Raw genomic sequence first — 24,304 nt, 5'->3', positions numbered from 1 at the left:
TTAAAGATAGATGGGAATTGGTCGCGTGATGCTCCAACTGATTAGGTTTGCGGTGGATTTTTATTCCTCAGTCAGACTCTGTAGTTCTCCTCACCATTCCATCAATCTTCAGAGTCTGGACGCATTGAACCTGTGCATGTGTGTGTGTGTGTGTGTGTGTGTGTGTGTGTGTGTGTGTGTGTATTGATATATAACCTTGACATTTTAATGGCAGCAGTGACATAGTTAATCTCACAATACACAACAGCAACTGGCATTGAGTCAAAGACCCACTTAGGGTCTTCCAGCTAGCTAGCTAGCTTGTCCGCGGTCGAGTTACAAATATTGTTATATTATTATGATTATTATTATTATTATTATTATTAATTATTAATTATTTATCTGGTTTCATCCTGTCACGGATATTATATTATACGATGGAGGATTGTGTTCCGTTGTTGTTTGTGGGATAATGAGGATACTCTTTCTGCTGCTTGAATTTTTAAAATTTTAAAACAGTGCGTGGATATATTATTATTATTATTCTATCGGTTGTGTTTTTTGTGAGTGCCCCTGGTATGGTCTTTAATTAATCTTTATTAGGTCTCTAGCGATGTGCACATTTTAAACAGGTATGATAGCTTGAGCGCAATTATGGGCTTGATTTAACATTGTTGTAATGGACAATATATATTTTTTTTTTTGCGTCGGTTTGAGAGTGTCTGTCCATTGCAACAACAATAGGGCCATGACGATTTGGGTTATCAGACCTGCAAATAAAATACACGTCGGTTTCTAGTATGTAAAGGATGCTGTTGGACAGGGACCCCTTGTAAAGCGCCTTGAGCACGTTTAGTGGATATTGCCCTATATAAAAGCTCATTTTTAAAGACAAACAAGAATATGTCAGGATGTGACGGCCATTGCAATCTGGCACGGAAGTCTCAGGTTCGAGAGTTTTTGATATTATGATGGTATCTGCTGAAAGATGAGTTTTCTAGCCAAATTTTAAAATGAGTATTTTTCAGTTTATGCAGTATAGATGGAACGAAACTGACATCACTCAGGTCTTTGCAACTAATGCTGCTATACTTTAAAAAGCCACGTATTTTAAAATGTTGGTCAGAAAACTCGTCTTTCAAATATCGATGGATTAAAATAACCCTCATGTTGACAAACAAAAACCTCTCAAACCTGGGACTTGCAAAGTCTTCCTTAAAGTTCCAGATTTGAGAGTTTTTGACAAGATCGATATTAGAGGGTCGCGTGTCCTGGTCAAAATATTTTCTCGCAACGTGTTTTTAAACACTATTTATTGTATGCGCTTGGCTAAGAATAAACTCTCATAATATTTTACAAAAGCAATAACAAAGACCTGAGTGATGTCAGTTTCGTTCCATCTATACGGCATAAACTGAAAAATACTCATTTTAAAATTTGGCTAGAAAACTCATCTTTCAGCAGATACCATCATAATATCAAAAACTCTCGAACCTGAGACTTCCGTGCCAGATTGCAATGGCCGTCACATCCTGACATATTCTTGTTTGTCTTTAAAAATGAGCTTTTATATAGGGCAATATCCACTAAACGTGCTCAAGGCGCTATACAAGGGGTCCCTGTCCAACAGCAACATTTAACATTTAAGACAAGACATGGCGCCTGTAAGGCGATATTATATTTTTTTTTCAGACAGAGACAACGCTGTTAACGACCAGGTGCTCATTTTACACCTGAGTACGGTGAGAGAATGTGAGTAAAGAGCCTTTTCCAAGGACTCAACTATGCGCCGAGCGAGGCTCGAACCCAGGACCTTCCGATCCGAAAGCGAATGTCATACCACGAGACCACATATCCGCACATTATGTGTCTTTATCTTTTACTGTTTTCTTTCACCTTTCCATGTCAGGGTGACCTACTGACACTGAACCAAAGTGGTTTGATTTAGTTGCCATTCCTGTTTACCGTAAGTTTTGTCAGTGTTTAAGTGAGATTTTACTCTCGTTAAGGGTTTTTTATAATAGGATTTTAGTGCGGCTATGTGGTCTTGTGGTATGACACTCGCTTTCGGATCGGAAGGTCCTGGGTTCGAGCCTCGCGCTCGGCGCATTGTTGAGTCCTTGGAAAAGGCTCTTTACTCACATTCTCTCACCGTACTCAGGTGTAAAATGAGTACCTGGCCGTTAACAGCGTTGTCTTTTTCCGAAAAATTGTAATATCGCCTAACAGGCGTCATGTCCCGTCCTACATGTTAAATGTTGCTGTTGACCAGGGACCCCTTGTAAAGCGCTTTGAGCACATTTAGTGGATATTGCGCTATATAAAGCTCAATATTTTTTTTTTAATTTTAAAGAGAATTGTAAATGTATTTAAAGCTTAAATGCAACATTAAGGTTTGGTTGCATTGTAGATTTATTAAGCAAGATGTTCAACAAATGGATTTTGGCGTGTAAAATTGGAGTTCATAATTCCACTCGAAGTCTAGATAGTCTAGTTGTGTTTCACAAGTGGTGACAATGCAATGAGTTAAATTGTTTCTTTCATTATAGAATAAAAGCGTCCGATAGAAAAGATAAACGCAATAATCTGCTTTCACTTTCACTTCCTGATGAGAGAGCGATTCCTCGAAACAACATTGTAGAAGTTGATCATAATTGTACTTAAAATAGTTTATAAATAGCTCCTTTTATCAAAAAGTTGAGTACTATTATTTCATGGTTTTCGTTTTTTTTTATAATACACACACACACACACACACACACATACACACACACACAGATTACCGTATCGAGACAGCTGTTCACATTTATTGTGAAATTCCCAGCTTCACAATGGGCCAATTTGTCGATCACGAGCCTGAGACAGGGCTGGCGAGATTTGGTTTGAAGATTCCCTCGTGGCAGGACGGAGCATGACATTTGATGTAAAGTTTTCACTCACTCAGCTTTTAAAATGAGGACAGGGATGCTTGTGAATGCCTCTCTCTCTCTCTCTCTCTCTCTCTCTCTCTCTCTCTCTCTCTCTCTCTTTCTCTCTCTCTCTCTCTCTCCCCCTCTATTTGTCTTTCTCTCTCTCTCTCTCTCTCTCTCTCTCTCTTCCCCCTCTCTCTCTCTCTTTCTTTCTCTCTCTTTCTTTCTCTCTCTCCCCCCCCCCTCTCTCTCTCTCTCTCTCTCTCTTTCTTTCTCTCTCTCTTTCTTTCTTTCTCTCTCTTCCCCCCCTCTCTCGCTCTCCCCCCCTCTCTCTCTCTCTCTTTATCTATTTATCTATCTTTCTATCTATCTATCTATCTATCTATCTATCTATATATATATATATATATATATATATATATATATATATATATATATAATCTGTCGAAGGAACGAAGATGACGTAACAGATCATGTTATTCATTTTAGACTGCCATTAGTGATTAGTTTTTGTTTTTTTTTTTAATCTTGAGCTTTTATATAGAGCAATATGCAATAAACGTGCACAAAGCGATTTACAGACGATCCCTGACCAACAGCAACACGTAACACATAGAACGAGGCGTTATTACAATATTTTTTCCGACAGAGACAGCGCTGTTAACGGCCAGATACTCCTTTTACACATGCCCACGATGAGAGAATGTAAATAAAGTGCCCTTTTCCAAGGACTCAACAATGCGCCAAGCGAGGCTCGAACCCAGGACCTTCCGATCCGAAAGCGAGCATCATACCATTCTACTACAAAGCCACTGAATTTATTTTCACTAAATTATAAGAATGAGACTATAAACGTTAAAAGGTTAAAACTAGTTTTGTGTGTTGCTGGTATGTCTAAACTGGCTGACGGATGCTGTAAGTATTGTACCTGAACGCATAGCATCAATATAATGTGTAACCTTTGAAATATGTGAAGTCCTCGTTTGAACTGCCTTCAACTGATAAAAGTCATTTCATGATGACAAAGTCATGAATGCTACACAGAGAATCTGAAAACAAGTCAAGAATAAACAAACAACTCGGGATTATCAAGGAGTTATCTTTCATTGCATTGAATAAACCCCGAACGTTGTATAGATAGAATGAAGTTGACGTCACTCGGGTCTTTGTTATTGTTGTTTTGTTTTTGTTTTTTTTTTTGTTTTTTTTTTTTTTGCCATCCGCGTTTATGATTAATTCTCACTAAACTGTATTAACCAGACTATAAACGTTAAATGCTACACATTATTTTGTGTGTTGGTCCGTTATTCTTCCGGATGGCAATGTTGTGAGCTTCTAAGCCAAGCGCACAGTATTTATAACGCAACATCCACTAAGGGGGGTCCCGATAGCTCAGTTGGTAGAGCACTCTCTTCACACGCAAAGGGACCGAGATCGATCCCGTGTGCAGTCGGGATTTTGTTTCTGACCTACCTGTCCACCCAGCAGTGAATGGGTAGCTGAGTCTGTTAGATTTGGCGGAAAGTACTTTGCGATAGACTAACGTCCTGTCCAAAGGATAGCAAGCAATTGCTACTGCCCCCTTCACGCTATAGAAACCGGGATAAACTCCGGTTCCATGGGCCGAATGGGTCTGAAGGACTACTTTAACTTTACTGTAAAATCCACTGTGTGTTCATACAGCTTTGCAAAGGAGCCCAAGCCAACAGCAACACTTAGCATGTAGGACTCGATAGACGCATGGGAGGCGCTATAGCAAAAAAAAAAAAAAGATATCGAAAGAGATAACACCATAACAGGTACACATTCATACCCGAGTAAAATGTCGACTTTACCCGGGATCAATCTCGGTCCCTTTGCTTGTGAAGTGAGTGCTCTACCAACTGAGGTATCGGGACTCGCCCCTCCGTCCCCACCCCCACCCCCACCCTGTTTTATGTCAAGATAATCAGAACTAGTAAAAATTGAGGTTAAAGAAATGAAACGTACTTTTCTCATTGATTGCATTCATTTTAACTGCTCCGAAAAGGAATGAAAGTTCCCGAGGTAGGGCACGAGTTCTTTGACCTTCTTGGTCGGCAGTGCAATGCCACAACTGTTCGACCACCCCACTCCTCCCCCGCATACATACGCTGAATAACCCATGATGTAATGGACAAGACAATGTATAATATAATGGATTTTACATTGTCAGACTTGAGAAGAATGCAGAGTTATTCTAGATAATGTCATAAGTTGAAAAAAAAAAACAAAACAAAACACTTATTTTGAATTTTAGTCAGAAAACTCGTCCTTCAAATATCAATCGATTAAAATGACCCTCATCTTGGCAAAAACTCTTAAACCTGGGACTTCCTTAAGAGGCTTTGCCAAGATGAAGGTCATTTTAATCGATTGATATTTGAAGGACGAGTTTTCTGGCTAAAATTTTAAAATACTTGATTTTTTTTTTTCTAGATTACAGCTGATTAGGAATCAGAAGTTGTTAGGAAATTAATGTCAGAAGGTGGGCGGTTGCTTGAGCCTCAATCACTTTAAAACATTTGACATTTGAACTATCTAGAAATGATGGTGAAACTCATAAAATTGATGTGGAGATTAATTTATGAAATAAAAGGATAATGATTTCGACTCTTCGGAGTCAAAAAAAAAAAGAGAACACATGAAAGCGCATGCCCTTTGGTGCTTGACATTCTCATAATATTATTATTGAAACATCGTTGTTGTAGATTAAGAATAATTACAATAAACTCGCTCTTTCAACAATAAAGAATTTAATTTAAATAAAAACATTTTTCTTCCTCAAGCAAGCCTTCGATTGCGCAACCTTCCGTCATCTTCAATTGGATTCAGTAGTCTGATGTCACGTCGCCCGACAACGGCGGCCATCTTGGTTCTAAACAAAGAAAATCATTACTTTTTATTCTTCATGCTGGCTGGAACTTTTCAAATGTCTTGTGATCAGAATGTGTAAAAGTCAAAACATGATCAAATTTATGTTTCTTTTCCTCTGGAAACGCTTTTATGCTCGCCGGGGACATATTTTATACGGGCGTCCGCCATTGTTCCGATAGTTTAGAGCCAGTGTTACTAAGTTACCATGCGTCATAAGGAAGGAAGTGACGTTACGACTGTTGAAGAGCATTCTCTTTATTATTAACCCACCATTCTAACTCCCTCTCACCAACTGCATACACACGATCTAGTCACACAGCGAACACTGTCATTCGACCCCAATACACACAACACACAACGGTGAACATAAAATAGTGCCCGAAATCTTCCATGTTCGGTATTTAAAAATTATACTTTTTAAACAGTTTTTTAAAAATATTCATTTTTATTTATTACTTTTTTTAAAGAACACAGCTTCTACTTTTTGTAGCTAAGTATCTTTTTTGGTTATAGACAGAACGAAGTTGACGTCACTCCGGTCTTTGTTATTGGATTATATATATTTTTGGCATCCATGTTTATGAGTACTTCTCACGAAACTGTATTAACCAGACTATAGATAGTATGCGCTTGGCTAAGAAGCTCACAACATTGCCATCCGGAAGTATAACGGACCAGCACACAAAACTGTGTGTATCCATGAACGTTTATAGTCGGGTTAATACAGTTCAGTGAGCATTACTCATAATCGCGGATGGCAAAAAACAATAACAAAGACCTGAGTGACGTCATCTTCGAACTATCTATAAACGTTCAAGGTTACACATGGTTTTGTGCGTTGGTCCGTTATACTTCCGGGGCTTCTTAACCAAGCGCACATCATCTATATATTACGTATTATAACATTGAATAAGATACGAATTGTTTCATTCCTTTTACTCCATTACCGTTACACATTGTAATTAAAGGCCATAAGACACGGTAAACCCTTCATATATTGATATTATATATCATATTGTTTCAATCCAAGTTTTTCCTCGCCACCCTGCTATTCAATGTGTTTGTTTATTCACCTTAACAACGCCACTGTCGTCACATTATGTCATTTTGTCTGTAGTGTTTCAATCATCCCGTTTTGTTGATAAAGGGGGAACCCAAAACGTCCACATATCTTTCTTCGTCTAATAAATTGAAGCTTACAATTCAATACTTATCGGGGTTTTTTTTTCCTTCGAACTTCAAGCAGCAACATTTTTATTATCTTGGTATACTACCGAATTCACACGCTGGGTCGCGTTTCGGCTTTCCTGTAGGTATCTGTCATTACATCAAGTCTTTAGCTAAAACGCGGTAGCTTGCTCCTTCATTCGAGAGGAATAAAGATCTGGTATTTATATGAAATAAACAAGAATAAACAGCCCCGAGGCAAGTTAGGGAAATATGGATAGAATTAGATTTCACAAACGATCAGAGAGAGAAGTAAGAGAGGAGAGTAGAGAGAAAGAGAGAAGAAGAGAGAAGGGAGGAGACAGTGGAGAAGGATAGAATAGAATACAAACAGATGCGAGAGAGATACAGGGAGAGAGAGATGAAGAGAGATAGAGATGGAGAGAGGAGGAGAAGAGAGAAGAATAAAGAAATACAGAGAGAGAGTAGGAGAGAGAGAGAGAGAGATGAGAGAGAGAGAGAGAGAGAGATAGAGAGAGAGAGAGAGAGAGAGAGAATTGAGTGGGTGGGTGGGGGGGGGGGGGGGTAAAAAACGAAAAACAAAGTGTGTCGATGCAGTTTGATGGATGAAATGTTTCGTGGCATTAAAATAAACAAAAGATGTAGGGTACATTTTCAGCAAAGATTTATCCACTTTCTGCCCCGGGCAAAAGTTGTCAAGTGTGAGTCAGACTAGAAGTCGTCCTTCAGAGCCATTAGGCACACGCATCTGGAGTTTATTCCGGTTTCTATAGGGTGAAACTGATAATAAATAGCAATTGCTTGTTACACTTTGGATAAGACGCTAGTCTATCGCAATGTACTTTCCGCCATATCTAACAGACATTGCTACGCAATCACTGCTGGGTGGACAGGGGAGATTTGAAAGAAAAGATATCGACTTCACTTCGTATTAATACCAGTGTTGTCCCTGTCCGATTTTTTTTTTTTTGTAATATCGCCTAACAGGCATCATGTCTCGTTTCACGTGTTACGTGTTGCTGTTGGCCAGGGACCCATTGTAAAGCTCTTTGAGCACGTTTAGTTGATGTTGCACAATAATAAAGCTCAATTTTAAGCGACTAGAGATTATTGCATGAGATGTTGGCGCTATATAAGTCAGCAGTATTATTATTATTATTATTATTATTATTATTATTATTATTATTATTATTATTATTATTATTATTATTATTATTATTATTATGATTATTATTATTATTATTATTATCATCATCATCATCATCATTCATCATCATCATCATCATCAGCTTCATAATCGTGAAAAGCATGTCAAACCATTAATGCATAATATTTCTTTCTCATTCCTCCAGACAAGCCCCGATAGTTTGACTTGACACACACCCATCACACATTCACATCCGAGTCCAAAGAGTCCAAAGATCAACAAAAGAATCAACTGCATTATGTACAAAACTACGCCCAACCAACCTGACATAACACACAATGGAAGAACCTCGAACCGACAAATCCCTTGGAAATCTACCCCCAAAAATATTGGCTACATAATAATGTAGACAAAGAACAAAACAAGGCTAATCCAGATCTTCAAGAGAAACTAAAAAAAAACAACAAAGGCTAAAGAACCAACCAAACTCTTCACCACATTATTCTACACTCTAAACCTCATCACTGATCCCGATTACCGTTTTTGACAACGGGAACTCGGAATTCTCGAGTGTTGGCGTGTTTCGACTCTGGCATTTCCCAATATTCTGGCCCTGATGCCAAACATGCTTCATGGTGGCTTTCCCGAATGCGCCGGCAGCCACTCCATGAGTCTCACGGTGGCTCTGTCATGACAAGGCGCCCTAGACGAAGGGCCCAAATAAGCCGTTGTTATCACTCACTGCCACCGCCATCACCATCAGCACCACCAACAACACCGACACCAACACCAACAAAACAACTTCCACCATTATTATCATCGCCACCCATTGTTGAGGATCACCATCATCAACTCCTTTTATCCAATCGGGATTCTCTCACGACGTCGGGATCATGGCCGCCATCCGAGCATTCCGCCGTGGAGAGACCTGTCTATTGGAGTTATAGGACTCCACACAAGGATCGCCTCCCATCTGTCCCAAGTCATAGGAACCACGACTGTAAAACGTTCAAAACGTCTTTATTTGGAAGGCCGTTTGAATCGTCCAATGTTTTGACACAGGTAAATTGTTTGACTTTCAGAAGGACTTTGTTCATATTTGGCCCAATTAAAAAAAAATTCTATTAATGATAGATATAAAGGGGTCCTAATAGTTCAGTTGTCAGAGCATTTGATTCGCACGCAAAGGGACCGAGATCGATTCCAGATAATTTAGATTTATTCTGACCCCCCCCCCCCCCCCCCCCCCCCCGTCCACCCAGAAATTACTGGGCAGCAGGATCTGCTAGATATGGCGGAAAGTACTTTAAGATATTTAAAGAATAGCAAGCGATTGCCCTAGTCCGTTTCACGCTATGGAAACCAGAATAAACTTCGGATTCATGGGGCTAATTTCCCTGCAAATTATTTTTTTTTCATAGATTTTGCTGACACTCAACTTGCCAAAGGGTCTTAGACTTATAATCTGTTTGTGACACCTTTGGTGTCCCAGTTTTTGGCATTTGGTTATTGTAATATAGGGAAATATTACCTTTCGGCCTATACCTATAATTAAAAAGAAAGGGTTTCAAATGAATATTTATAATTGTCTTTTTTGACATAATTATTTTGTTTAAATATTAATATTGATTTTTATCGATGCAGTTTTGTTTTTTTGTTTGTTTTTTTTTTTGGTTTGTTTTATGGGTTTATGCAACAAAATGGTGAGATTTCAGCGCCAGCTGCAGTTTTTGTCGGGTTTTTAAAAATTTATATTTAAAGATCGTTTTAGGAGAGCATATTTTGGCTTGTGAAATTAAATCACGTGCGTTGTTCTACATTATTCTGATTTACGCGAATTGGTTGTGCAGAAATAACTTGGGATGTCATTGCTGGTTGACATGATAAAACAAGATTGATTCAAGAATAGCATCTCATGGATTGGATTTACAGAAAAAACTGTCCTCTTGTTTAAATCGAAACAGTTTTGAAATCACTACAGGGCTGTGGTGTCACTTCTGAAAAATGACAATAAATGAACCTTTTATTTCTTCCATGAAATGGCTTCCTTTTACAAAGTTATAGATTTTTACCTTACCTCACAAATAGACACAGCAAGACACATGATCCCAATACATAAAACAAAAATGTAATTCAAACTTAAAGGGAAATGATGACGACATGTTTCAGAAGTGACATCCTCGTTTTATAAAATAAATGCCCACAGTGTACCTATTCCTTTTTTTCGTCTTCATGAATAGAGGTGTGGATCCAGGAGAAGGCAAGCCTTGTCTGGACGCCGGGTTGGATTGTTCTTTGTCTGGCTTCTCGTCTTCGGCTGTCCCAGCATGATTGGATCTTGGCTAGTATCACCCTTTGAGTCATTGTAGCACTCAAGCCCTTGCACGGCGGCGACGTGACAATCCATTGCAAGAGGATGCCTCAAGTCAACCCCAACCCAATGGCTCCCAGCACTAAGTGTCATAGCACCGCCTGATATCAGAAGACAAGAATTAAACCAAAGAATGCATGCCAAAATTGAGGAGGTCACTGACAGCGTCCCATTGAATGAGGTCCTAGAAAAATTCCCAACAACGCCAAGACTGAAATCAAGGAAACTTCAAGACAACATTTCAACGTGAAAGAGGAATGGATGTCGATGTGGAACCAAGACAGCCCCAGGGGAGGCGACATCATACCCGACCCAACAGAAAGAACACCTGGCTTTCTCTGCAATAGCCGAAAATGCTGGGTCACCTCCAACCGCATTTTGACAGGACATGGCAGAACCGCAGCTAACATGCATAGATGGAATCTGAGAGAATCAGATGCATGCCGTCATTGCCAAGGAGGCCCTGAGACAATGGACCACATCGTCCTCCACTGTCCAGTGACAAGCCTATCAGGAGGCTACGAGACAGCCTATAAGGCAGGAAAAGAATTTGAAGAATGGATTGAAATATTCAAAATAGAGGTGTAGCCATTCGATACTATTACTACCTATTCCTTAACCAATTTAATTGAAATTTGGATCAAAATAATATTTAAAAATTATGAATTTCGATTTGCAAGTGAGATATTATCATAACATTACACCTAATTATAAATGATCCTTCCTCAATGATCACCATTATTGAATGTTGAAATGCTCCCAAGAAAAATCGATATATTTTTGTAAATATACAACCAAACCCAAGAACCGTGAGCAAAGCAGAAACAATTTACCATCAGATTTCATATCTTAGACATAATGACTTGATAACTGTAAAGAAATACTCCTGATTGCACACAAGTGATCCATAAGTCTTAAAGTCCAAGTCATGCGTGTTATCAAGGCACCTTGATTCAGTTGAACTTTTCCAAAATCCTGTCTGTTGTCGGCGTCCTGTCTGTTGTCGGCGTCCTGTCTGTTGTCGGCGTCCTGTCTGTTGTCGGCGTCCTGTCTGTTGTCGGCGTCCTGTCTGTTGTCGGCGTCCTGTCTGTTGTCGGCGTCCTGTCTGTTGTCGGCGTCCTGTCTGTTGTCGGCGTCCTGTCTGTTGTCGGCGTCCTGTCTGTTGTCGGCGTCCTGTCTGTTGTCGGCGTCCTGTCTGTTGTCGGCGTCCTGTCTGTTGTCGGCGTCCTGTCTGTTGTCGGCGTCCTGTCTGTTGTCGGCGTCCTGTCTGTTGTCGGCGTCAGCTGCTCAGAAACGGAGAATGATAGAATGGAGACTAGACTACCTCAGGCCTCTATTTGTTCCGTATTGGCTATTCGAGATGTCGAAATCAATATAATTGCTGTCCATCAACGGATAATCTTTATGCTTTCCAGCCTAAGAAATTGATACATGGTGGAGATGCACGCACGAACCATTGCAAGACCGACTGGCCTCTCTCTTGGTTCTGGCATCTCGCTGGACATTTTGACAAATAGACTTCTCACACGAAATGTAATAAGGGTCACTTAGAAATAACATTACGTGATTATTTATACTCGGGAAATTGTGTGTGTGTGTGTGTGTGTGTGTGTGTGTTTTTTTACTAGTATGTGTGTATGAATATATGATTATATTTGATAAAAATTGTGTTTTTGAAAACTTTATTGATAAGACTCGTCATGATTAAATTTTCTCTCAAATACTTATAAAATCGATTCTATTGTAAATTGATAAGATGAGAAAGTATTTTTTAATAAAAAAACAAACAAATTTTTATCGCAGAATTAAATCTTTGAAAATAGGGTAATACTTTCAAATTAATAAATTAGAGTGACACGAAAAAAATAATCAAGAACGATTAGAGAAAATATTTCAGTATTTATCGTGAATACCAAGCACAGGACGCTAGTGAAAAAGCTTAGGGATTGTTGACTCGTTTCTAAGAGACATTTGTTGCAAATGGCGGCAATGTTTGCAATACTGGGCATCGTTAATCCCGCTATTATTTCGTTTCATTATGTTTTCGTTTTAATCCCAATGTTTATATTGATTTTGTCTGAAGATTAGATCGGTGATTATGACGTATTTAGAAATATAATTCCATCTTAAAAAATAATTACAGGACTGCGTATTTTTCGACATTATTTAAAAATGTAAGAGGTTTTCGAATTATTGTGCAAGTCAAAAAATATTGAGGTGTTTTTTATTTCAATTTTGATCCCCGACGGATGTTGTAAAGATACACAAATCGCATAGATTAGGCTGTTTACAGGTTACCTTGATTGGAATGTTATTTATTACAAATTCTCAACTCGCATTTCGCCTTTATAATATTCCACAGCAAAGTCTTTTGAGCTGTGATTTTCTAATTATACCAAGAGGCCTTTTTTATGTTGTTATGGTGCAGATGTTTGAGCTTGGACCTCCAATACGGTCAAAATAGGGTTCGAGGGTTTGAACTGCACATTGGATAAATGGATGATGAGCCATTGATAAAAGTATTTTACACACATTTCCCTCGCTCTATCGGAGCTGGGCGTTTAATTTGGTCCCCCCCCCCCCCATGGTGTAAAACAAGCGTTTCCTTTTGAAAACATAGCATTATTTAAAAGGTTGCATATCACGTCACGTATCTTTCATGTTTGATATTTAATCATACGGAAATTTGGAAATTGTGGAGAGCAAAAGGTTTTTACTATATATAGAACGAAGTTGACGTCACTCAGGTCTTTGTTATTGGGTCTTGTTGGGGTTTTTTTGCCATCCACGTTTATGAGTGATTCTCACTTAACTGTATTATCCTGACTATAAATAGTTCGAAGATGACGTCACTCAGGTCTTTGTTATTGTTTTTTGCCATCCGCGTTTATGAGTAATGCTCACTGAACTGTATAAAATTAACTATAAACGTTCATGGATACACACAGTTTTGTGTGTTGGTCCGTTATACTTCCGGATGGCAATGTTATGAGCTTCTTAGCCAAGCGCATCCTAGACTATCTAAAGAAAAACTATGTAAATTTACATACCTCCGTGTGATAAACACTCTAAGCCCCATTCTCGATATGTCTTCCACAGGTTGGAAAGCTGCCTTTGTGGAAACTGCTTCTACTGTTTCTGATCGTCAATCTGCTGACACGGCCAGCTATGTGCAAACCGTGGATTGATGAACAGCCCGACAAGGTGACATTCCGTTCCAGGATCTGCCAACCCGTCTCAGCGGCAGATCTTAGAAGACGCATGGGCACCGCTTTCGACGACGCCAAAATGGCTGCCGACATGAGTTCCGCCAAGAGCTTGTTTGGGGATGACGTCATGTCGTCGTGGGATAAAGACATGGACGGGTACCAGAGCGACGGACCGGCGGCGGTTGGGAGTGGCCTCCGAACGGATAGCTCTAGTCTGGTGGAGGCGGAGAGGTTTCTCACGTCTGGAGAGATGTACTTGAGGGAGGAGGAGATGGTGTACGGTCGTCGTCGGAACGACGGAATGATGGAGGAGGATAGGGAGGAGGTGGATATCGATTTCGATGTGGATAACGGAAGAGTTGAAGAAAGAGAAGAGATAGACGTTGATGTGAAGGACAAAGACGTTGATGTTGAAAGAAAGACGACGTTTGGTAGGAGGAGTTGGCTTCCCAGACGCAAGATTTTAAATTCTCATAATAAAGACGGGGCGAGAGGTCGATCCAGTGTATATAAAGACTTCGAATCGATTGAAAAAGTCGATTTGGATCGTGAAAATCGTAATGATATCGATTCCTACAAGTACATGCGTCGCAGAAGAAGACGGCGTTCTTTGGAAAGTCGGGATGCTTCGGACGACTTCAGAAGTCAGTTCAGAGACAGGTCTCGGAAAACAAGAAAATCAAACACAAGAAAATCTAATCGTAAGGAATCATCCAGTAATCTCCGGGAATCCTCCAGAAAACACAATAATCTCCTTCATCTTCGTATCAGTTTGAGCGGGAAGTCAGGAAATACTAAAAAATTGAGAAAACAACTTAAGAAGGAGTTTAGACAACAGAATAGAAAACTAAACAAACCACCGCCATGGCAATGCAAAATGTATCACAAAGCGGTTTTTATGAAAAAGGACGTTTTTCCTCGAGTCTTGATAGACGGCCGATGCGGGACGGATAAGTGTTTCTATCGGTTGTATAACTGTGAACCAAATAAGTACGCCATTAAACTGTTGCAAAGAGACGAGAACCATTGCAATCCGCTTCCCATTGTGGGCAACACGACCATCTACGAGGAGCGGTGGAACATCATCACGAGGCACATCACCGTAGGTTGTAACTGCGCCAGTTTAGTTGCCAATGGCAAGGGCAAAAACAGGCGGAAAATTTAACACCTTTTTATTTTGTGTTGTCAGTGTTCCTGTTTAATTTATTCATTTCAACTTGGATCCAAAGACATCAATAATAATAATATGGCCACGAATTAATACAATTACAATTACAATACATCGACTGTGATGAAGGCCATTTTCAGTGTCGTCCTCGGAATTCCAAAGGTGTACATAATATATCTCGTGGTTATCAATCGTGGTAATAATTATAATATATGACAGGCCAGATCCACGTAGAAGTAGGTCTTTGAGACTAAGTAGTGGTGGTTACCTCTCTAGGATATGAACAGTAGCCAATCCAAGGAGCTGTCTGGTTGTTGTGACCGGCGCAAGACATCAACACTTAAGTATTCGTTGCCAAAATCTGTCTTTGACTTTGCATACACATGGCACAACTAGCTGTGGTTTTTTAATAATAATAATATTATTATTATTATAATAACATTGTATAATCATAATATTATTTGTGTGTAACTTTGAGCGGTTGCTCGAAGTGAAGAAAAAGACAACTCGCCACATAATATTATTTTCATATAAAAGAGTTAGGTCCCCTCCCGAGCAATACGATTATTACCTCATCTTGGCATTTAATATTTTGGGAGAATGTTGGGGTTGGGGAGAACAGGGGAGGGGGGCGGGGGGGGGGGGGGGGTTGGTGGAGGAAGGCCAGTTGCTTCATGGGCTAATATGGGAGAAACATTTTATATTATTGCACAATGTGTATCCGTGAGTATTTGTGTATATAATAGATGTATGTGTGTGTGTGTGTGAGTGAAATTGGTTGTACCTATATTAGTGGCGTGCATACGCGCGCGCGTGTGTGAGTGTGTGTGAGAGTGTTTGATGTGAGTATGCTTTAAAATTCTGAGTCATAATGACAATATTGAGACATGTTTACAAGGCAATGAGATGAAATGGGACACGGGGTACTCTATCTATAGAAACGTAGATCGATCTTCATCAAACAAAATCAAAAACAAAACAAAACAAAACAAAAAAAAATCCACTCTACGACAAGGTACGCGTGAAATTCTGGAATTGTCATCGATTTTAACCACAGAACATAAATATACACGACAATTATGCCTGATATGGAGACACTTGTAGAAGACCCAGCGACGTGGCAGTCAATTTAAAACAGCTAAAGGCCAAATTATATAGAACAAATCCCCATATATAAATGCTTTAATTCCCATAATTCCCCGCGACCTTAATACTCTTGCATGTTATAATAAGGGGGGATAATTGGCCTCATGCTTACATCAACCATAGACATATGAAACGATAGATCGATGGCGGTGTGACTGTGACGAGTAAAATATTATGACAATTCCTATAAGGATGATTTAATGTCAAACCCTTGGAAAGAAAGAGGAGAGGAGAATTTGATAGTAAAACATGGCGACGTAAGTAGCAAATTTCAACGTATTGCACAATTTGAAAAAGGTTATTGAACGTTACTATTACTAGATATTGCATGAAGGAAAAGCCGTGTTTTTACATTTCTTTTTCAGCATTTTGGAAACGTATAGGTAACATAGTGGCGTAGGCTATTCATTTGAAAAAAAGAAACAAGCAAAAGAACAAAACAAAACACAGTTTTGTTGCTATTCATTTATATATATATATATATATATATTATATATATATATATATATATATATATATATATATATATATATATATATATATATATATATAATATTTTATTCTGCGTGTGCCACATAATCAACATAACTGAATTTTACTAACTTCCAATTGAGACAGAACGAAATACAAAGTATGGCCAAAAGCAAAATTTTGTGAGGAATGAAAGAGAAAAAGCGCGTAATTTGGCCATATGGGTATTTTATAGTATAATAATATAACAAGTTGCTTCGAATTTCCCAGTCTGCTGTACTTTGTCAATAACAACAAAAATCAAACAATTTTTTAACAAATTTATTTTGGCCTGATTTCGTTTTCTTCCAATATCAAAGTGAATACTAAAGAGTTAGAAAATTCGGACCTTAAAAAGGAATGTCCAGAAATTAATATAAAGGCTTCAGAAAAATAACAAGAGGAAATTACCAAACACGGAACGTTTCAGAGTTAAAACTCTTCTTAAGCCAATAACAAATACATTTGAAAAACCGTTAAAGCATAACTAAAGATTCCGACGGACGTCAGTAAGGTGCTAGACACGTCTATTTGGCTGACACGATCTCGAAATCAAATTTATTAATTAAGTAATGTTCTAACGTTTTTCATTGTTTTGTGATATTTTGGCTGATGAAGGGTTTTGAGTACAAAACATTCGGTGTTTGATCTATGGATTAAGATGGCTTCTAATCAATTTTTGTCTTAAATTTTTCATAACCGAGACTGAGACTTCTTTGAAGTTGAGAAATCTTTTCAAGTTAGGAGTCTATCATTACCAGGTCTTGAAATTATTGAAATATAAAATATTCAGGCAAAAAACGAAAATAGTTTTGTTTTTTTTCTGGTTTTTCTTTTTTTTTTTTTTTTTTTTTTATTTGCTTTTTGTTACGTACGGCAATTCTGAAATCGAATCGCACCTTTAGATTACACCATGACCTTGACATTGATGTGTCTAATCAGCAGACGTAGCCAAGGTCACGGAGCGTGAATCCTTCCTGACGACAAACCCTGCAATACAACGTCAATCCGATTGGCTAAGGGTGAAGTACCTAGTGTGTTCGAGTACTTACCAGCACTCACCTTCTTAACACGTTCACTGCCGGATTTTGGAATAATACCTATTTTTAACAAATTTGGCCAGAAAACTCGTCCTTCAAATATCGATCGATTTAAATGGCCTTTGTCTTGGCAAAAGCTCTCAGACCTGGGACTTTAAGAAAGACTTCGACGTCGTCCCCAAGTTTGAGAGTTTTTGCCAAGATGAGGGTCATTTTAAATCCATCGATATTCGAAGGACGAGTTTTCTGGCCAAATTTTTAAATACGTGTTTTGTTTTTTTTCCAAAGTCCTGCAGATGTCTTAACTGGTAAAATGACTTATTCTGTTGGACGATCTCCCTGAAGGCTTCATCATCATGTGATAAGTTGGTCAAAGGAGATGAAATATCTATAGGTACTGTCGTTCTCTGGAAAACCCCATAATTTTTAATTTGGCCAGAAAACTCGTCCTTCAAATATCGATCGATTTAAACGACCTTCATCTTGGCAAAAACTCTCAAAAAGGGACTTCGTGAAGTCCCATGTTTGATAGTATTTTTGCCAAGATGAGAGCCATTTAAATCGATCGATATTTGAAGGACGAGTTTTCTGGCCAAATTTTAAAATATGTTTTTTACCCCCAGAGTACGGCAGTATCAATGCGTGATCTGAGACTACTTACTAATAACATTAACAATGCGTAGTAACGTTCTAAATATATCATCATACCATTGGCATTTTGTTGGTGTCCCTATTTATTATTATTATTAGTAGTAGTATTATTAGATTTACACCTCTCGAATCTCTTTCATCTCATGTCCTCCAATCTCACAGCGTATCAGAAACAGAAACTACTCTGCTCTGCCAATGTCCAATGTGTTTGAGAGTTTGTTGGAAGATGGAAGGTCATTTTAATAAATTGATATTTAATTTGAAGTTGGAGTTTTCTGGACAAATTTTTTTAATGTGTTTTTTTTCTCTATCAGAGAACGGCATCGCTGTACAATGCCATTAGATACATCTTTTTTTTTAATTTTGGCCAGAAAATAATTACTTCAGAAATCAATTGATGAAATGAGTCTCCTCCTAACATGCCAAAATGTCTTTAATGTAAAACGATTTATAGTCTTGGATTTACGACTTTCTGACATGTTAGAGATCATCTAAATATTGCATATTCTTGGGCACGCTTTCTGGCCAAAATAAGAAGCATTTTAAAAAGTAAGATAAGTTTTCTTTGGCATTGTATCTACTCAAAATCAGCGTCTAATAATATCATTGAAGTCATAAGTACAAGATGGAGACTATTTTCGTCCGGGGAAGATGTCGAGAAGTCAAAGGTCAAACCATGTTGTCTCGGCTAATACTATTATTATCTGCTGCCCTCTCATATTCAGACAAGACTTTCTAATTGTAGAATCTACTCCACCACTGTTACAAGTCCTTGGGTGTCCGTTTGCCTCTCAAGGTCTTTTTCATGACGTCATTTATGACGATCAATAGCGAATGGAAAGACAGAAATGTCCAAACACCCACTTTCCAAGTAAAGTCGAAATTATATTTTTAGATCTGTATTTCATGAACGTTGTTTAAATTGTTTTTTCGAAATCAATCACTCAAAATTATCTATCAAACTTGAGATAAGGCCAACCATTATACACAATATTTAGACTTGGTTCTCTCTTATGACCAAGTTAGGCAAATAAGTGTAATTTCACAAGCGAATTTTTAAGGCAAAATATATAGTCTGGGAGCAAAATGCACAATCGTCGGTCGTACAACGCCTATAATAATAACAAAGTAGAAGTTGCACTGGTAGATGAACTATTCTTCTATTTTCTCTATCTTGCAATCTTTTAATTACTATTGTCCAATTCCGTGTATTATTTTGTTATAGACTCCGGAGTACAACTGCTTGAGGTGATAAGCACTTTCTTGTAAATTATCAATCTTTGTTATAACAAGAGTTAGATACAATTTTTAACAGCTGGAATTCCCTATTCGTGTTTGGGTTTTAATCTTTAGGATTTCTCAGGCTAAGTAGCGGCATTCTGGGGCATCCCAATCGGATGATTAGTGAGCAAAAGGCCTTAAGTAAAGTTGTCAAATTGTAGCTCATTTGGTTTCATACTGACCATCCAGAAAAATCAGCACTGAACATTGTTCACCATATTTTTTTAAACAGATGATGTTAAAAGGCCTGGCGTTGTACAGTGATAATATAGTACAATTCCATATATCACTGTTTCAAATTATTGTGAAAAATGCTCACAATCTAAAGGGCCAGCAGGTACAGCCGGTATGCATGGCTTTGATGTGGCTATATGCAAACATAGGATTGATTGCTTTGAACACGTTGTTTTTACACTATGAAGCATATTTCCCAGGATGCTGTAAGCATATTTCCCAGGATGCTGTAAGCATATTTCCCAGGATGCTGTAAGCATATTTCCCAGGATGCTGTAAGCATATTTCCCAGATGCTGTAAGCATATTTCCCAGGATGCTGTAAGCATATTTCCCAGGATGCTGTAAGCATATTTCCCAGGATGCTGTAAGCATATTTCCCAGGATGCTGTAAGCATATTTCCCAGGATGCTGTAAGCATATTTCCCAGGATGCTGTAAGCATATTTCCCAGGTCTGTAGCATATTCCCAGGATGCTGTAGCATATTCCAGATCTGTAAGCATATTTCCCAGGATGCTGTAAGCATATTTCCCAGGACGCTGTAAGCATATTTCCCAGGACGCTGTAAGCATATTTCCCAGGATGCTGTAAGCATATTTCCCAGGATGCTGTGAACGCCGACCAAATGATCTGAGCTCACTATTGTCTAGCTCTAGTTTCTATTTTAACCAAACGTGAAATGGAATGTAATTTTCAATTTAATTAACGAAGACAGATGATGTGAACCTTTCGTGTTTCCCCTTAAGTATTTCTTTTATCATCTTCACAGTTTCTGAATTTTTTTATGACCTTAAAGTGAAGCAACTTTAACAACACACATTCTAGTCTATCTTTAGTACAGATTGGAATTTTCCAAAATTTAATTTAATCTCCCATTTCATTGGTATTCACTCCTGATTTTTGGAAGCTTTAGGTGCACGTGCAAAATATTCTGTAAGCTGTGTTGTATAAAGTGTATTCTATTTATTATACACGATCCAAGCAAGCAAGGTGGGGACGGTATGTTTGATCCACCCTGCAAGACTCTCTTCCTTCCCATTCTTGCTCTTATCTCTCAGCTCCTGACACTTTAAATGCATCACGACTGGTTATTTACGCTACACCTTGTCAGAGTTTGTTTGGTTCAGTAAACACGCGCTGCTTTGTTTGTTATACAACACTTTTCATGACCGGGGTAGGATGTGCATAGCTCACTTTGACTCGCGTCTTTTAAACCAAGTTAACTCCCGCACTCTGGAAAAAACAAGTTATTTCAAATTTCAAAATTTGGCCAGAAAACTCGATCTTCAAATATCGATCGATTTAAATGACCCTCATCTTGGAAAAAAACTCTCATACCTGGGACTTAAGTAAGACTTCGTGAGATCCTAGGTTTTAGAGTTTTTGACAAGATGAGGGTTATTTAAATCGATCGATATTTGAAGCGCAGAGTTTTCTGGCCAAATTTCTGAAATACGCTACCTGCAAGAGTACAGCAGTTAATTGGTTAAAAACGCATCTTCGTTATGAATGAATCTCCATCATCGTGTCTCTTAACATTCTCAGGAGGTTTTTGTCCTCTCACGTGATTGGTTGGCGGAGCTTTTCCTGCTGTTGATATAATATTATTATAATCATCATCATACACTCAACGTCACCCGACTCTCAGATTTATAAGTATCTAGATCACCAACTCACTCCATCACGATCTATCAACTATAAATATTATGTCATCTTTAATCATTCTCTTTATCATCTATTTTCTACACGTCGGAATCTGAAGATCAATTTAAAGAAATAATATTATAGTTTATGACATATTATATCATTATTAGAACGGATAACAAAGGGTCGGTCATCCATTAATACTAATAATATATAATATTTACTGTGTTTCTTTGTGTGTTATAATTTGACCTTGTGTGAATCATAATTTGATTATATATATATAGTGTAAAGCATTTTTGAATTCCACACATAATATAAAAATCATGTTTGTTTGTTTTGTTGTTTTTTTTTTAAATTTTTATTTTAAACAGGCACATGGTAGGATTTGTGATATATTTTCTAATATCTTTTTTTTTTTTTTGGGGGGGGGGGGGGGGAGGGGGAGGGAGGGAGGGGGGGGAGGGGGGGGGGGAGGTGAGCAAGGGGGGGGGGGCTAGTTTCCTACGCAAAGTGGTTTTACTGCGTCAAGGGGACACAGTACGCGTACATCGTTCTTTGTTATATTGCTAAAACTTTATTAGACTACCTGACTTTCTTATTTTATTATATTATTATTATTTATTATATTATTATTATTATTTATTATTATTATTATTATTATTATTATTATTATTATTATTATTATTATTATTATTATTATTATTATTATTATTTTTATCATTATTATTATTATTATTATTATTATTATTATTATTATTATTATTATTATTATTATTTTTATGTATTATATCATTTTTTTGATCATTTTATTATTATATTATTACTTATATTATATATTATAATATTATTATTAAGTGTTGTTGTAAATCATCCAAACTGTGTTCCTTCATGACAACATTTTGCTATCAAATTATCCTTCATCATTATAATCATTATAATCATCATCATCCTCATCATCATCGTTACCATCATCATCGCCGCCATCACAATCACTATCATCGCTATAGTCATCATAATCATACCATCATCATCAACATCCTTATACCACTACTATTGCTACTTCTACATTTACTACTACTACTACTACTACTACTACTTACTACTATTACTACTATCATACTACTACAACTACTACTACTACTCCTACTACCACTACTACAACTACTACTACTACTACTACTACTACTACTACTACTACTACTACTACTACTACTTCTACTACTTCTGTCGCTGCTGTTACTGTTACTGTTACTGTTACCTTTACTGTTGATCACCGCTTTCACACAAACAACAACACCACCACCACCTCCACCACAACAACTACCACACAATCACAATTGTTACCATTAGTTCTTTTGCAGTATGCCATATTATTCTATTGTTTGCCTGCTTGTATAAAGTATACATATTGTAAGTTATATTCTCATGTATTATGTATTATCCTAACCAAATTAAGGGACCTGTATGGATGTAAAATCCGCATGTTGCTTTTTAACACTAGGGGGGGGGGGGGGGGGTGAATCAATTTAAATTGGTGTGCTCTCCTTTGCGATTACTGTTGAACTTTAGGCCTGTAGGTTAGAGTTCAACCGCTGTCATCGCCAATGTATTTTAAAGTGGACTAGATAAACAATTTGGGAAAGGGAGGGGGGGGGGGGCGGGGGGTCCCCAATAGCTCAGTTGTTAGAGTACTCGTTTCACACGCAAAGGGACCAAGATCGATCCCGGGGGCAGTCGAGATTGTTTTTTTTCTGACCCCTCTGCCTGTCCACCCTGCTGAGTCTGTTAGACTTGCCGGAAAGTACTTTGCGATAGACAAGCGTCCTATCCAAAGGATAGCAAGCAATTGTTATTGTCCGTTTCACGCTAAGGAACCGGGATAAACTCCGGCTCCATGGGCCCAATGGCTCTGAAGAACTACTTGCTTACATATACAATTTATAAAACAATTTCAAAGCGAAAGCAATGCTAATTAAATTATTCTGTTTTGGCATCGTTAAATTTACAGAATAGTTGGCACTGACGTTATTTCATGAAATTTTTTTTTAAGTAAACTGTAATTTGATTCGTAAATTTATCCAATGCTCACTCTATGACGAGTAGTAAATTTTTGTAATAAAATATCTAATCTCGAATGTTATTCTTATGGTAATTATTTGAGCCTTACAAAATAATGAGAATTTTTCTTTTTAAATATACAAAGAAATAGTTACAAAAGTAGTTCTATTTATGGTTCTATCATTTGAAACCAATTTGTCAGATTGAAATAAGTTGGAATGAAACATGATAAATTGGTATCATTTGGAATCATAAATAGATATTATGTACTCGTCTCTGTTTGTCGATCTGGAAAGTACATTTTATTAGAGTGAATAAAAGGGGAACTCAAAGTTTAAACGTCACATTTTCAAGTTGGATAACTCTGTCGAAATACATCTGTTAGAAATCGGTTGTACTCTCTAAAAAGAACCTCCTTCCCCCCCCCCCCCCCCCCCCCCCCCCCCCCCCCCCCCCCCGTATTAAAAATTTTGGTCAGAAGACTCGTCCTTCCAATATCTATCGATAAAAATGACCCTCGTCTTGTCAAAACGCTCTCAAACCTGGGATCTTCAAGGAAGACTTTTTGTAGGCCCCATGTTTGAACGGCAGAACGGTCAGCGAACGGCAGAAATTTAGCTTAGAATGTGTATAAATTCATTGAACGTTCTATTGTTTAAGAAAGCAACATGCAGGACACAACATACAGCTGTTTGTGTTTTATAACCACAAAATTGTGCATATTATTCTAATCGGATACGATGAAAATGGCTGCTGGGTGGGGTTCCTGACCTCCCATAGTGGGCAGGGAGGTACTTATTGTCTCTTCTATCCCCCTATATCTGTTTTCCATTGGCTTTCTGTCTTTGTCTTGGAATGAGATTACTTGGTT

General features: G+C 38.0%; 1 protein-coding gene across 5 annotated transcripts in view; it reads left to right on the top strand.

Annotated features, from left to right (window-relative positions):
• Positions 1-15,473, top strand: part of LOC144963281 (uncharacterized) — a 132,606-nt gene extending 117,133 nt beyond the window's left edge. For 4 of the 5 annotated variants that reach the window (XM_078897160.1, XM_078897161.1, XM_078897162.1 and 1 more), the window contains 2 exons: positions 8,324-9,180; positions 13,589-15,473. In XM_078897160.1, the coding sequence (XP_078753286.1) occupies positions 8,767-9,180; positions 13,589-14,863 (1,689 nt within the window). In that variant the 5' untranslated portion in view covers positions 8,324-8,766 and the 3' untranslated portion in view covers positions 14,864-15,473. Of the gene's footprint in view, positions 1-2,778; positions 2,903-8,323; positions 9,181-13,588 lie in introns of those variants that run through there. The other variant, XM_078897164.1, reaches the window with a different exon arrangement.
• Positions 15,474-24,304: the final 8,831 nt, after the last annotated feature.

Source organism: Berghia stephanieae, chromosome 1 (genome assembly GCF_034508935.2).
Source record: "Berghia stephanieae isolate SIO BIC M18660-M18661 chromosome 1, UCSD_Bste_1.3, whole genome shotgun sequence".
Classification (NCBI taxonomy): domain Eukaryota; kingdom Metazoa; phylum Mollusca; class Gastropoda; order Nudibranchia; family Aeolidiidae; genus Berghia; species Berghia stephanieae.
This window is presented reverse-complemented; position numbering and strand designations above follow the sequence as displayed.